Below are 15,647 nucleotides of genomic sequence, written 5' to 3' on the forward strand. Positions count from 1 at the left end.
GTGTAAATCTAAGTTGGGGATTATGAAAAAGGTTTGGGTGGAGATGGTGGGGACAGGTCCACAACATTGGCAGTGTATCTAATGCTACTGAATTGTACGTTTGCACATGATCAAAATGATAAATTAACAACAAAAATGGGACTATGCCATTACATTTTTTTTTTCTTTTTTTGCTTTGGCTCAGGACTCCCCAGAAGCCATGCAAAAGCCTCGTGGACTGCACGGCGGTCTAAGATGCGTCCACCCAACCCCTCTTCCTCCCTGCTTCACATGGGGTCAGGCTGGCATGTCTGAAGGCTCTCCAGCCTTCCCTGGTTGCCTCTTAATCTCCTTCCATACAAGCACTCTTCCCCTAGTCAGTCTCTGCCCATTCCATCTCATCGTGGCCTCTGCTTCTTGGAGGATCAGATGTATATGCGGGTGGAATGCTCACTCACTGGGTGGCAGGCACAGTGCCCACCCCCACCCCATGGACCCTTCTCAGAACAGAGAGGAGGACACTTCTCAGGATAAACTGAGCCACAGCAGGTTACACACTTCAGAAAGCTTTTTATTGGATTCAGTTTCCAAAAGCACAGACACTTGAGACAATTCTGCAAGGACCCTGAATTTTTTTGCAGGGCTGTTTTTGGCTACATTTTTTTAAAAAAAGGAAAAAGGAAAAAGAAAAAAACCAACCCCACACACAGCAGGCTGACCCCGCTCACTGTAAGGTCTCCTTGAAGGGTGGACAGTTCTGAAAGGCACTGAACAGTGATGGGTGGGACTGCCTTCCTCAGGCAGCCAGCTCAGCAAGCGCCCTGTCCAAGGGATCCACAGACCAGTAGCTGTCATCCCAGCCGAGGAACCAGCCCACGAACGAGGGAGGCTCGAAGCCCTGCTTCACCACGGTGATGGGGGTCCGCCGATCACGATTAGCTGGGTCCGTCTCGATGTACCGTTTAGCTGCAGACACACGGGCAGGAGAAGAATCCTCAGTGTCTCCGTCACCAAGGAGAGAGGTTCCATGCCTAAGAGGGTTTCGGTCCCACTGCCCCTAACACCCAACCCCTCCCCTGGACAACACCATCCCTTAAAGGCAACGACAACCACGTGACTCCTTCACTGCCCCACCCAGAAACACAGGAAGGGCCAGGGGTCACAGTTTAACCTCCAGCTTCACAAAGCGTGCCTCCTTTTTCTCTAGCATCCCCTACGGGAAGGTATTAAAGAAACCAGCTTTTGGATTTCCAGCACCCAAATCAGACTCTACTCAGCTACCAGAGATCTGCTCTCCCGCATCTAAATCCCGATGCGGTTAGTCCCTGGGCATCCTGGGAACCCGAAGCAGCTTCTATCTGCCTCTTCCTCTTGGTGTGACCTACGGCTTCTGCAGGAACTGAGCTGTTCTCTCTCCATCCAGAGAGGGCTCACCAGGAGCTGGCCGTGGGGGAGGAAGTCCCCACCCCGCTGTCATGAACTCCCAGACCCGCACACAGAATCTGCTCCCACTCCACAGCCTGAAACAGACAGGCAGGCACGCATGGGTCCTCACCAGAGGTCAAAGCTTCTGTCTTTTCCTCTTCTTGAGAATCCTTACCAACCCAGACAAAGACCTGGAGGAGAGGTGGGAAAGGAAAGGTGTGAGATGAAGCCACACGAGGGGTGCTGACCCAGCTCGCTGTTGGAGGAAGAGGAGGAGGTTCCAGGTGTGGGCCGGACACCCCCCCGCCCCAACCACAAAGCCACCCCCGCCCCAACCACAAAGCCCTTGGACTGTGACTAGAGGGCGGCGAACAGACACAGTGAGCTGGTGACCTTTGCGCCTCCCTGGGAGGCGGTCTGCCGTGTCTCTTTGGACAAATGGAGTTACTAGCTGATTACATTCCATCCAGACCACAGTTCCCCTTGAGAACAGGGAGGCTCTGGCAACAACAACCACTCACAGGCGGATGCAGTTGAGCAGCAGCTGCCGCTATGATGGGAAATTCCACCTGCCTCAGACTCCCCCGCACGTCCACGGCCCCCACCCCAGCCTGCTCCAGTCACTAACATCGACCACCAAGCGCGGACAGCCATCAGACAGAGACCCTGCTCTAGAAGTTCACGAATGATCCATTTTGGGGCATCTACTTATTCAACAAATGAGCAGACGAACATGTGCTCACTGGTTTATTCATCCACCCAGTAGGCCCTGAGAGTCTGCTGGGTGTCTGAGCCAACAGGGGTCTAAGGCTTGGAAGAGAAATAAATCATCACCACGACCACCGTTTTGAGTCTTAGGATGAGCTTTACTACACCAAAAAATCAATTCAGCTGATTTTTACCTGTCATCTATTCTGATATGTATCTAAAATATTTTAAAGAATGCCTATCATTCATAAAATGTCAAAGTGTTCATCACTCAGTCGTGTCTCTGCAACCCTATAGACTGAAGCCCAACAAGCTCCTCTGTCCATGGGATTCTCCAGGCAAGAATACTGGAGTGAGTAGTCATTCCCTTTTCCAAGGGATTGTCCCAACCCAGGGACTGAACCCAAGTCTCCTGCATTGCAGGTGGACTCTTCACCATCTGAGCCACCAGGGGCCCCATTCATAAGATGGTATCAGACAACAGAACGCAGACCTTCTCACCCTTACTTATGGACAGCTGTGTGCCCTGCTACACCAGCCCCTCCACACCAGCTATGTATGGTGTCTATTCTGTTCATCACAGGACTCCCAGCAACCCAGCATTCTGCCTGGAAGACAGTGATGCTTCATACGTGTTGACTGAGGGCATGAACAGATGAACAAGCAGAGTAAGGTGCCAATGGAACAAAGCTGCCAGCAGCTGAATGGCTAAACTGCAAACCCTTTGGTATTGATCTTCCAACCAGGGAGCCCAAGAAGAAGCCGGGCAGATGGAGGGCAGTCTTGCACCTGCACGGCAGCTACCTCTAACCCTGACAACTCAGGGAGGAGACAGCTTGCTAGGAAGGGCTAATGACTGCCATCCCCCATGAGGATGCAAGGCCCTTGGGGACAGGGCAATGTCTCCTTCTAGGTGAGAGATTATGCCTGCATGAGATGTGAACCAAAGCCCAACTTTCTTTACCAACAGGTTCAAAGTAAGAGCTCATGTTCCCCTAAGGCCTGGGGAAGAATGCTGGTCATCTGATTTGCCTTTCTAAGGTGCTTTGCTGTTGGCAAGGGGATTCTATCTGCCTCTCATCTGCGGGGATTATGCAAGGTAGGCACCATCGTGCCCATGCTGCAGGTAAGGACATGGAGCTCAGAGAGGGAAGTTATTCATGGGGCCATCGTTACCTGGTCCCAGGTGTCCAGGAGCATGACGTCATCGGTGGCCAAGTCTTCCTGCATGAGCTCGCCGGGGACCTCTTCGATCTAGGAAGGGATGGAAGGGGTTAATGACAGCCCACCTGTAAGCCGCCTTTCCCCAGCTCTCTCTGCCCTCCGTGGGGAGCTGGCTCCAGCCTGTGAGGGGTCTGTCCTAGGTCATCAGAAGGTCTCTCCCTGCCCCTGCTGTGGATGCCTCAGCTTGTCCCCCGGAAAACACCTCCCAAGGGGTGAGCAGAGGGAGCGACCTTAGGCCTCCTCAGGGACTCACCACGAAACGCCCGATCTTGTTGGAGCAGGCGAAGAGGCGCGGCGGGTGGGCGTCCATCTTCTTGTCCTTCAGCCGTGGGGACGTGCGGTAGGCGGCCTTCCCACCCAGGGCCTCCCAGAAGCTGTCTGCGAGGGGAGGCCACGCCAGTCACCAGCTGACACCACCTCCCGCCTCCCGCACACCCCCTTAGACACTGGGACAGACACTGCCTGCGCAAGCCAAGTGCTCTCAACCGCCACCCGGCATCGTAAAATCCCAGCGTGACAAAGAAGGGAGGGCCTCGGGACTCGACGGTGATGCAACAGAGGCCCAGGGAGGGCAGACTTGGCGGCAGAAACGGAGCCGGGTCAGACACGGACGACAGCCCTGTGGGGCGGGGTGATTATCCCCGCTCAGCAACGAGGCAGCCGAGGCTCAGAGGGCAAGCAGCTCACCCAGCGTCACACAGCTGGGCCGAAGTAAAGCGCCTTATCTGGCTCCAATTCCCTGTGTTCTTCCCACTATACCTGCTCTAGCCACATGTGCTACTTATATTTAAATGCATTTTCCCACCAGTCATATTTAAATGTATGTTAACTTAAGCATGTGACTGGTGGTGGTTTAGTCACCAAGTCGTGTCTGACTCTTTTCCAACCCCATGGACTAACCACCAGGCTCCTCTGTCCGTGGAATTCTCCAGGCAAGAACACCGGAGTGGGTTGCCATTTCCTTCTCCCGGGGATCTTCCCGACCCAGGGATCGAACCTGAGTCTCCTGCATTGGCAGGCGGATTCTTTACCACTGGGCCACCAAGGGAAGCCCATAAACATGTGACCAGTGGCCACCAAATCAGACCTAGCAGATACAGAACATGTCCATTCTTTCAGACATTTTTCAGTGGATTATGTGACTCTAGACCAAACTGTTCTTCCCCATCCCTGCTTAGCATCAAGCAAGAGAGAGCGGGCTTAGAAGTAAGGAGGGAAAGATCTAGGGTTTGCGTAACGGAAGCGTTCCTGCCCCACGCTGTGGAAACAAGGCCAGCCTGTGGCATTTCTGTCCATGAAGACCCTCAAGGTTCCGACAGACCACAGCCCCCATGAGGCTGAAGCTGCTGCCTACAATCTTTCCAGGCTTTCCCACAAGTGAGCCCCCCTGCAGCTGCCTTCCCCGCCTTCCCCAGCCCACACTGAGCTCTCCTTCCTCTAACTCCCAGACGCCTCCCTCTCACTGACCACATTCTCATTTTCATCTTGTGTGTACGTGTTAGTCGTGTCTGACTCTTTGGGACCCCATGGACTGTGGCCCGCCAGGCTCCTCTCTCCATGGGATTCTCCAGGCAAGAATACTGAGTGTGTTGCCATGCCCTTCACCAGGGCATCTTCCTGACCGGGGAATCGAACCCAGGTCTCCCGCATTGCAGGCGGATTCCTCACTGTCTGAGCCACAAGGGAAGCCCCCTTTTCATCTCACCCACTTTAATGAACGCACGTTAGGGAACAAGTGCTGAGGCAGGAGGAGGATGACGAAAGCCGGAGCAGACAGGAGGCCGGGAGCCCAACAGCTCCACCCCCAGAGAGCAGCCGCCCCTCCACCCCTCGCTCCTACCTGGCTCGCTGCCTTCCGCCACCTGCACGGGCTGGGCCCGAAGCACCCTGAGCAGCTCCTGGGCCCCGGTCTTCTCTGCCTCGCTGGCTCCCGCACCCACCCACAGGTAGGCGGCCGAGGGGGTTTTCAGGACAAAGGCATCGTTGGAATTCAGCGCGCCAGCCTTGGGCATCACCTGGGAGGGTAGTGCTCAGTTAATCAACCAGGAAACAGATAAAAACTTTTCAGCCCCTCCTCGCAGCCCAGGAGACGCTGCAGCAAGACCAGTTCTTAAGGGCAGACTCGGAGGACGGAGCGTGTACCCCATCGGAGCTGAGGACAAGGACTCTGGACACTGAGGCACTTAGCTGACTCCCATGAGCCACGAATGCACTGTGCTTAGCCAAGGAGATTCTAGAAATCTGGGATGCATTAACAGAAGTTGAGCACCTAGAACAAAGGAGGTGATAATCCCATTGTCCTCTAGGCTGCTCAGTAGGATTGGGTTCAGGTTCTGCACCTTCCACCATAAAAGGGATAGCAGCCAACTGGAATGGAATCAAGAACAACATCCAGATTGTGAAGACTGGAGTATCTGTTAGGTAGTGACTTGCCCATCACGGAAGGTATGCAGGAGACACTGGGCATTCTCGAAACAAGGAGAAATCTAAGACACACAATCCTGCTGGGCAGGGAGGTACAAAAAGCTGCTTTTTAGCCCCTCGGCCAACCCCACCCGACCCTGTGCCCAGAGGCCTGCCCATCAGGCCTGGGAGGTTTCCGAGCGGCCAATCCTGCGGGGGCCGGGGGGCCGGGGCATTACCTCCACGGCGCGGGTGGCTCCAGAGCTGCTGGCCCGGACCTGGAAGAGGCGGGTACTGGCGGGCGCCGTCTGCCCACCCTCACGGGAGGTGCCTCCCCTGTAGATAATCATGGGTTTCCCGCCAAACAGGCTCATGAGGTGAGCGGGCTCCTTGCCTTGGACCACACGGCTCTGAGGGGGAGACGGGAGAGCAGGTCAGGAAAGGGGGGTGGGAGCATCGTCCTGTGCGCACATGCTGGGCTCAGCTCGGAGCAGCTGGCACGGCCCAGGCTCACCCCACACGAGCCCGTCACGCTTGCGTCTGTGTGTGGAGGGCGGCGTGACCCTACAGCACGCAGGGGCTGGCTGGGGAACAGGAGGTGCAGGAAGGCTGGAGGCAGCCCTGCTGGCTGAGGTCCCCCGGGCACTGCTTCGGCCTTGCCCCTCCCACAAGGCCTGGCCTGGCTGAGGCTGGGTCTAGTCCAAGAACCCAGAGAGCCCATGTTTGCAAATATTCCCTTAAATGGAAGCCCCGGGATGGTTCGTGGACATTCTTCCCGGACAGCGATGTCAGCCTCGGCCAAGAAAGCTGCAGAGTGGTGGGAAACGAGCCTTCCAGGTCTGCGGAGAGCCCTCCCACAGAGCCAGTGCAGCCTGCGGTCAAGGGCTCGGCGGCGGGGAGAGGGGACCAGGAGGTCTGAGAGGCGGCGGGAAGAGGGGACCAGGAGGTCTGGGAGGCGGCGGGAAGAGGGGACCAGGAGGTCTGAGAGGCGCGGGAAGAGGGGACCAGGAGGTCTGAGAGGAGGAGAGGAGGTCCCATCTGTGCCTGCCCCGTGAGCCCGGGTCACTTCGCATTCCAGCCGTGATCCGTGCTGCCTAAATCTAGATCACCTCACAAGTGGGTTGGGTGGTCGGGGGTGGTTCGTGGTCTCTTCCCAGCAAGAGCCGTCACTGCTGGGTCAGAGCTCAGACCCCAGCCCCCGCTGATGGTGAGAGTTCAGGCCACGTGTGATTATACACGCTCTGCCTGCATGTCTGATGAGCCTCCTTCTCGCACCACTAGACTCTAATAAACCACATCACAGCAGTTCAGGGCAGGGCGGGGCTGGGGCCCGGGGAGGATCTATCCGTGTTCACAGTTGCAGACGCACCGTCCGCGTCCTGCATAAATGTTCGTCAAAAGGACGGATGGGTGGGATGAGGGACGGTCAGACGAGTGAGCAGATGGGCAGGGCCAGGGCGCGGCCCCGAGGGGCAGCGGGCTGGGCTCACCTGCACGGGAGTCCCTCCCAGCTCCTCGTCCAGCTGAGCAGTCAGGATGGCCGAGGCGGCAACCTCATCCTGGGTGGACTGGGCACCCTGCCTGGAAGGGAAGTGAACCTCAGCACCTCGGCTTGCACAGAGGCTGCGGCCCCTCTGTCACCCTGGGCCTGAGAAACCCGCAAATCTCCAGATTACAGGTAATGAAACTGACATATAGACAGGAAAAGAGATTTGTTTGAAAAGGAACCAGAGCCAGGACCCAAACCAACACACCACACACCCCAGCCGAGCGTCTCGTCTTCTTTCAGAGATCTGACCACAACCAGTGGACTTCCTCGTCCTAAAGCTGCCCCACCGGGAGATGCACGATGAGGGGCTTTCTGCCTCACCTCTTCCTCCGCTGTCTAAATTTCCCATAACTAACCCGTGTTATCTGCATAAGCAATCTAACAGATCAACGTGTTGCTCAAAGAAAATGTTTTAAAAGCCTTCTCGTGAATTTTGCACCATGTGTGTATTATTAATACCGAGTCCAGAAACATTTCTTTCAAGCCGCTTTTAAAAGTCTGAGGTTGTCAAACTGAGAGGCAACCTACTGAGTAAGACAAATGCTCTTCCACAGCATCGAAACTGGGAAAGAAGAGTGAAGACTGAGGAACTGTCACAGGTTAAAAGACTGAGAACTGTCACATGATGATTAAACGCCACTGAGGAGACGTGATGACTAAATACCGTGTGAGACCCTGGGTTAGATCCTAGACCAGAAAAAGGACATTAGTGGGAGAACTGGTAAAATTCAAGAGGAGTAAATGGTCTTGCAACAATGTTAATTTCCCAGTTTTGAAAACTGAACTATGGTTAAGTAAGAGGTGACCATAGAGGGAACTGTGTAACAGGTATATGGAAACTGTCTGCACTATTTTTGCAACTTTCCAGCAAGTCATTTCAAAACGAAAAGTTTAAAAAAGAAGAAACCCATCAGTCAACCTTTAAAAAGTTGGAGATTGCATAGTAAGAGAAACGAACTGAAAAATATACTGAGACATCATTTTATCAACCCTAAAGCTGACAAACAGCAAAAGTGTGGTAACACAGTCCACCAGTGAGACCACGAAGAAACAGATACTCTCATTTGTCACTGGTGAGAATGCAAACGGTACAAAGTTCATCTAGAGAAACTGGGTGCTATCTATCAAGATGACCAGCGCATTCACTGTCAGAGCCAGCTCCGACTTCTGGGAACTCACTCTAAAGATACTTCTCTGAGAATTCAAAATGATGTTTGTTTAAGCCAACTAATCATAGCAGTGCTTGTAATAGTAGGAGTCTGGAATCAAAGCAAATATGCATCAGCAGGGAATTTGTTAAATAAACTACAGGAGAGCCACACAGTGGAGTATTATGTGGCTGTAAAAAAAAAAAGAGAGTAAGGAAGCTCCTTATGGACTGACATAATCTGAGCCCCAGGACGTGTTAAGTGAGGGGAAAAAAGGCAAAGTGCAGGACAATATACACGGCATGCCGTCTCTTGCATAAGGAAGGGAGGAGAACTAGGAATACAGGGTCAGATTTGCTTCTATCTGCATGATTACTGGAAGGATATACAAGAAACTAATGGAAGCAGGCATCCACAGAGGAGTGAGGATTTTAGAGCAAGGTGGAAAAGGGACAGGACGGGGACAGGATTTCTCCATGCATGTCTTGATCCTTAAGTCATGAATTTATCATCTCTCTTTAAAGAATTAAAAATAATTTTTAGTTAGAAAACATCAGAGGATAAACAGAACTTAGAGTGGAATTGAGGGAGAGATTTTCTGTTCATTTCTCCCTAGTCCCCACGTCTCTCCTACAATGGACATGCGATGCTTTTATGAGATGAGTTCACAATTTGAGAAGAAGACAAGCGGTCTTGCCCCGGGGACAAAAGCCTTTCCCAGGGGAGCCGGGCTGTCCTGGTTTAGGTTCACACACCTGCAGGCTTCCCTCAGCCCTGCCCACTGCCCCCGCCGTGGCCATGCTCCCAGCGTGTGCCCCCGGCTTCCCCAAGCACAGGACCCCAGACCCTCACCAGTTGTAGATGATCTGTCCCTGACGGCCGCCGTGGCGGTAGTTGTACAAAATGATGTAGCTGTCGCCGCCGTAGAACTGTCCGTACGTGGCAGGGTCCACAGGCACTTTGTTGGAACCTTCAATTCTCCAGATCTACCAGAGCAAAGCTGGGCTTAGAGACTGGGGGGCATTCCCTGCCCCCAACTCAGACCAGCCGAGAAACCAGCGGGTGCTGGGTAGCGGTTACACCGCAGGATTGCCCTCGGACTCAGCCTGAAGTTAAATAACTTGCTGGAATCACGGAGCCACTAAGATTCAAACCCAGGTCTTCTGTTCCAGATCCTGACGGTGCACCCCCGCTCCCCCCGTACTTCCTCCTCACGGAGAGCAGCGCGGGGACGGGTAGCTGCACGGGGGGTTTAGAAAATGCTTTTGGTGCGTGTTACACAGAGCAACACAGGCCCAGGTTCCAGTCAACACACGACGTGGAGCCAAGCCAGGCTGTACCACCCCACAGGCTGTGCACCCCTGGACAACTTGCTTACTGTCTATGAGCTCCAGTTTCCTGATCTGGAAAATGGGAATAATAAGGGATGTTGTAAGGATCAAATGAGTCTAGCACAGTGCTTGGCACTGGATGATGGCTCTGCAGGTGGTGGCTACTCTTAATAATTATGACGATGATGACTAATGCTGCCACTGGCTGTATCAGCAGGTTGTCTGGATTTTAGATATCACCTGCCAGGGCAGGGTCCTCACTGACTGACCTTGGAATGACTCCTGCGGGCAGAGCTCTTTGCAGAGCTCCGGGAACACGGTTGTCCGTGGTCACGAAGCCCTGCAGCGCCACCTGGTGGTACCGCGAGTTCTGGCAAATAGAACCTTTGAACCTTGAAAACTCCTGACGGTGATGGAGCGGGACCAAGCCTCATTTCACCAGGGGCTTCCCTGGTGGCTCAGACGGTAAAAACATCTCCCTGTGATGCAGGAGACCTGCGTTCAACCTCTGGGTCGGGAAGCTCCCCTGGAAAAGGGAATGGCAGCCCACTCCAGTATTCTTGCCCATGGACAGAGAGGCCAGGTGGACTACAGTCCAGGGACTAAACACTTAACTTAAGCTTCATTTCACAGATGAGGAAAGTGAGGTTCAAAAACGTTAAGTAACTTGGCCAAGACCACACAGCTGAGCTGCCAGGGCTGTTCCCACATTGCCCTAGCCTGGATCATTTTCATTGCACGCTCCTCTTCCACTTAACTAATGAACCAATGACAAAATCAGTAATAAATAAAAATGAACATCTTTGCCATTTCTATTATGTAGGATGGAATCAATGTCTGAAGTTAATTCTACCTCCTAAACATCTCTGAACTCCACTCCCCACCTCTCCATCTTCACTGTGAACTTCTTGGTCTCAAGGCCGTCTCCTCTTCCCTAAACCACTGCAACCACCTCCTCATGAGGTCTCTACTCTCATGCTCCTGCCTCTAACTCATTTTCACAGCGAGTTCTGGAAGCACAGAACTGAGCCTGTCACATTTCTGCCTTAAAAAAAAAACCCTCACTAGCACCTAATGGTTGATACAGAATCAAGGCCACACCTTTGGACAAGGAATTTAAGGCCCTTCCCTGAGGATACCATCAACACCAGGCTTCCAGGACAGCCCCCTGCCCAAATACCCACTCACTCTGGCAGCAAACTCCTGCCCATACTCTGAGGCCCCACCCAAGGGTCCCCATCTCTAAGAAGACTGCCCCAACCACCCACCTCCACTGCCCTTCCTGCGTTCCCAGAGTCCCCATGCACCTCCCATCTTCCACTGGCCACACAGGTCTCAGCAACCAGCTGTGGCCACCTCCCCTCCCAGACTATGCACTCTTCATGGGCAGAGCGGGGTCTCAGACCCTTGGCAGGGAGACTGGAAGACAGCAGGTGCTTAGGGCATGTTGGTTGTAAAAATCAAGCAAGACCAAAGAATCCCACCCATCAAAACTGTGGTCAAAACCTCTTAGAGAAACACCCTCAGAGAAGAGGTGGGCCAGAGGGGCCAGGGAGGGAGAAGGCAGGCGCCTCGACACGCCCACCCCAGCCCCCCGGGTACCTGCTTCTGCCCTCTGCCATCGTCATCCATGCCGTGCTGGGCAGCCATGGCGGTGGACGTGTGCAGGGTGGCGGCATCGAAGGGCACGCGCTCCACGTTGGCAATGTGGCTGGAGAGATAGCTCAGGCCCGGGCCGTCCGTCTGGTCTGGGTCCCGCCAGTTCTTGAAGAACTGTTTGAACAGCGGGGTCTCGCCGCCCTCGGGAAGGACAGAGACCTGCAGGGACGGAGGAAGAGAAGGTCGTGGTTGGACCGGGTTCCCCGGAGTGCAGAGGCCACCCAGCCAGGGTCCTCCAGGGAGCCTCAGACACCCCGTCCACGCTGAGCGCAGGACACCCCACAACCCAGCCTCTCCACCCCACGGGGCCCACTCTCACGGTCCCACCTGGCTCCCTGGCTCACCTGGGTCTGCCTGGGGTAGTCCATCTTGGAGATGAAGTCGGAAGCTGTCTTGAGGGCGGCCTTCCTCTCCTCGGTGTTGGCTTGCCTGCCTGTCGGCCGAAGGCGAGCAAAGAGCCTGTGGTCAGTGCTGCATGCCAGCGCTCGGTGCTCCAGGGAAAGCAGAAGGCAAACCTCCCTCCCTTCCGTTCCTAGACCGTGGACGGCCAAGGCCAGAGACCCCAGGCAGAGCCAATCATGCCATGAGCTCTCGGGGGTCCAGCGAGGGGTCCTGGCTAATGACCGTGAGCACGCCGACCCACTGACTGAGCTCAGAACGATACAAAACTTGCTGCATTTAATCCACGCAGCAACCTTCTGTGATGAAGATCGTTATCTTGTCCTCATTTGCATATAAGGAAGTCAGGGTCTTAGAGACGTTAAGTGACTTAGCCAAGGCCACTCAGCCAGCGGGAAGCTGTGACTCAGAGCCCCAGGCTCCCTCGTCCGCCCCAGGCTCAGGAGCCGAGTCCCTGCAAGGCTGCAGGGGCGCCCGTGTAAGGCCCTGTTGGAGCCCCTCCCTTCGCCCCAGTACCTTTCCAGACAAAGATCTTCCCGTCTTTGCCATGGTCCAGGATGAAGCAGTCCTCTGACCTCAAGGCCCCCTGGGCGAAGGGGTTCTCATCAGCCACAAGGGAGACCGACATGGTGCCCGCGCCATTGGAGACCTGGGGGGATGAGAGGGGGCCCCAGGCCCGTAAGTGACCTTCCCCACCTCGGCCTGCCCACGGGCGCCCCCAGCCCGCGCTTGCAGAGGCCGACAACCCACTCCCACTTCAAATGACACTGCAGAGAAACACAGCCCTGAGGCTCATCTGGGATTTCTCTGTCCTGTTCCATCTGGTCACAACCACATCTGTGACCGACACGTGGGTGTAGCTGGAAACGGCACCCAGGAAGGGAAGGGGAATCAAATGCGGAGACGCAGGTGGCGTAGGAAACAACTGTACAGCTGATGGAAAGAAATCCAACCTCATTGGTTTAAAAAAGGAAGTACAAAATAAAAGCAAAGCGGTCTACACACAGTGTGGTATACTGGGCTGGAACCTGGAAGGAAAAACTGGGGAAATCTGAATAAAGTCTGTAGTTTAGTTAACAGCATTGAACCAATGTTTCTTAGTTTTGATAAACATGCCTGGTTATGTTAAGATGTTCGGGGGAAGCTGGGTGAAGGGTATATGGGAACCTGTGCCACCTGCAATTTTTCTGTAAATCTAAAAACTATCCTAAAATAAAAAGTTCATTGAACTTTTTTGAGTGTACCCTACTTGTCAAAATTCAAAAGATTTGACAGTACCCAGGGCTGACAAGGCTCTGGGTAAACAGGTGAGGGTGATCAAGAGCCTTCCCAGAATGCAGTTTAGTAACACGTTATCAGGAAGTTAGATAATAAGTGTTCTGCATTTATTGAAAACGTACTTTGTTCCAGGCACTGTTCTAAAAAATTTATGTAATTTATTAACTTCTACAGTTATAGAACTCATTTAATCCCTACAACAACCCTACAGGTAATCCCATTACAAGGAAACCAGGCGCAGAGAAGTGAAGTCAGCTGCACCGCTACACAGCCCCAGATCCGGGACTCGAAGCCAGACAGTCTAAGTCAGATCCTGTGTTTCTGTCAGTTACCTCTCATGGCAGAACCTTCCTCCCTGGGGTAGTGCAGACAGTCTAAGTCCAGAACCAGTATTCTCGTGTTTCTGGTCCTGCCACGCGGCTGAATGCAGACTCGGTTCCCTGTCCAGGGACTGAGCCAGGGCCTCGGCAGTGACAGTCCAGAGTCCAAGCCACTCGGCAACCGGGGAACTCCCAAGCAGCAGCGCTTTCTCTTATTAGCCATTGATTTTATTTATGGTAATTGCTATATGCCAAAAATTTTTCATCTTGAGGAGTCAAATATACTTAACTATTTTGTTAACAGTTTCTTTTTTTCTTAATATATATATTTTACTGAAGTTTCGTTGACTAGTTAACGTACAATGTTCCAGATACTCAACAAGGTGATTCAGCTATACATATACACACATATAATTTTTGAGATCATTCTCCACTATCGGTTACTACAAGTTATTGACGATAGTTCCCTATGCAAGAACCAGTATTTTCAATCACTGACTCATCATGCAGCCTATGACCCAGACGCTCCACATCTGGAAACCTCCCCTAATGCCACGCTTAGCACACAGGCACAAAGAGAGACTGCTGGCGATCGGAAAAGGTGGAGACATCCTCATGCCCATCGATTAGGGATCTGCAGAGATTTCCACATTCATAAAATAACATACTCTACAGCTGTTATAAAGGGGCAAGTGGAAAAAATAAGGCCACAGAAAAGTGTGAATAACTTGCATCTGTTAATATCAAATAGAGACAGAGAAACACGTAAGGAGACCCGGAAAGCTGTATCTGGGGTTTCCTACACCAAAAGGGTAACCATGTAACCATGGCAATCCATGGAGAGGGGAGGACAGGAGGCTGACTTTGTTAAATTAAGTACTGTTACTTTTGTAATTAAAACCCACTTTTAAATAGTACTGGTTATCTTAAACTAGTAAAATTAGACTGACTTTTATTTTTTTATGTTCTTGAGTATTGCTCAACCCTAGTATTTACAACGAATATGTATTATTACTTCAACATCAGAATAAATACCAGTAATGTGGTTTTCCTGTGGTGGTGATACAAATCTGCACCTCATTCTGCTGTTATTTTACCACTAATAAGCTTAGGGCACAACATGGGCATCACAGGCTCAGAGGTCAGACATCCTTGGCTCAAGACCAGCCTTAATTCAGTTTTTAAAAATCATGAGAAGAAATTTTAAATAAAGTCAGTACCCATAACACACGCATACACACACACTTCTGTAGTACTTTCCTGGATTTCCCTGAAACCCTTTTCTCCTTAGACCCCCCAGAAATCCTGCAACGTTGACTCTACGGCCCTCCGCCCTCCCCACTTCATGGGCCCCGTCGGTGAAGGTGACACAGATGTGTCTGCGGTCGCTCACACGCTGGTTCCTGGGGCAGAAACGCCGCGAGGCAGCAGATGGCCGTCCCCTGGAGCCGTAAGAAGCCGAGTCCCCCCAGGGCACCCCCACACGTGCTCGGCGCAAAGCCCCCAGCCAGTAGAGCTGGGGAAGCCCAGGTCTCCTGCACCCCCATCCTGAGCCCACGACCCAGGGGCCTCAGCCCAGGCTCACCTTGTACAGCTTGGCCAGCTTGCGGTTGGCCGCGTCCTCCTTGGCTGTGTCCTCGGTCCCTGCGGGCAGAGCCGGCTTGGGGCCCAGCACCTGCGGAGACGGAGAGAGGGAAGAAAGCGTGGCGGTGAGCTCCCAGCAGCCTGCCGCCCCCCAGGAAGGAGGCTGAGCTCCAGAGAGTTTCCTCCCTGGGCAGGCAGGGACCACGCGGGCCTCCACCATCCGCGGCGAGTTTCCACTTAGGGCAGGACCCCCTCTGGAGGTGTCCGGGATCCCTGATGGTGCCTCCGGGGTGCAGCGCCCAGCCAGGGCTGCCTGTGGAGTCTGTCCCTGCCGACCCCTGTCTCCGGGAGCTCCACAAGGACCCCGTGGTCCGCTGCCCCCAGGACAGCCCCTCAGACGTTTACCATTTCCACCAAGCCTTCCGAGAAGGACAAGGACAGCTACCAACACCTCCCACCGCGTGCCTTCAGCAGACCTCACTTCACCTTTGCAGCCATGCTAAGAGGCACAGGGCCTTCCCCGGTGGCTCAGCTGGTGAAGAATCCGCCTGCAATGCGGGAGACCTGGGTTCGATCCCTGGGTTGGGAAGATCCCCTGGAGAAGGGAAAGGCTGCCCACTGCAGTATTCTGGCCTGGAGA

At 53.6% G+C, this 15,647-nt stretch overlaps 1 protein-coding gene across 4 annotated transcripts in view; it reads right to left on the reverse strand.

The window, feature by feature from the left end:
• Window positions 1-529: 529 nt before the first annotated feature.
• The window catches only part of GSN (gelsolin), a 56,645-nt gene continuing 41,527 nt past the window's right edge, over window positions 530-15,647 (reverse strand). For all 4 annotated transcript variants that reach the window (XM_061163262.1, XM_061163261.1, XM_061163263.1 and 1 more), the window contains 12 exons: window positions 15,009-15,098; window positions 12,342-12,474; window positions 11,771-11,859; window positions 11,370-11,585; window positions 9,289-9,422; window positions 7,230-7,320; window positions 5,979-6,149; window positions 5,177-5,351; window positions 3,590-3,714; window positions 3,289-3,366; window positions 1,535-1,595; window positions 530-945 (listed from right to left, as the gene is read on the reverse strand). In XM_061163262.1, the coding sequence (XP_061019245.1) occupies window positions 776-945; window positions 1,535-1,595; window positions 3,289-3,366; window positions 3,590-3,714; window positions 5,177-5,351; window positions 5,979-6,149; window positions 7,230-7,320; window positions 9,289-9,422; window positions 11,370-11,585; window positions 11,771-11,859; window positions 12,342-12,474; window positions 15,009-15,098 (1,533 nt within the window). In that variant the 3' untranslated portion in view covers window positions 530-775. The remainder of the gene's footprint in view (window positions 946-1,534; window positions 1,596-3,288; window positions 3,367-3,589; window positions 3,715-5,176; window positions 5,352-5,978; window positions 6,150-7,229; window positions 7,321-9,288; window positions 9,423-11,369; window positions 11,586-11,770; window positions 11,860-12,341; window positions 12,475-15,008; window positions 15,099-15,647) is intronic.

The sequence above is a fragment of the Dama dama genome, chromosome 16 (assembly GCF_033118175.1).
Source record: "Dama dama isolate Ldn47 chromosome 16, ASM3311817v1, whole genome shotgun sequence".
NCBI classification, from domain to species: domain Eukaryota; kingdom Metazoa; phylum Chordata; class Mammalia; order Artiodactyla; family Cervidae; genus Dama; species Dama dama.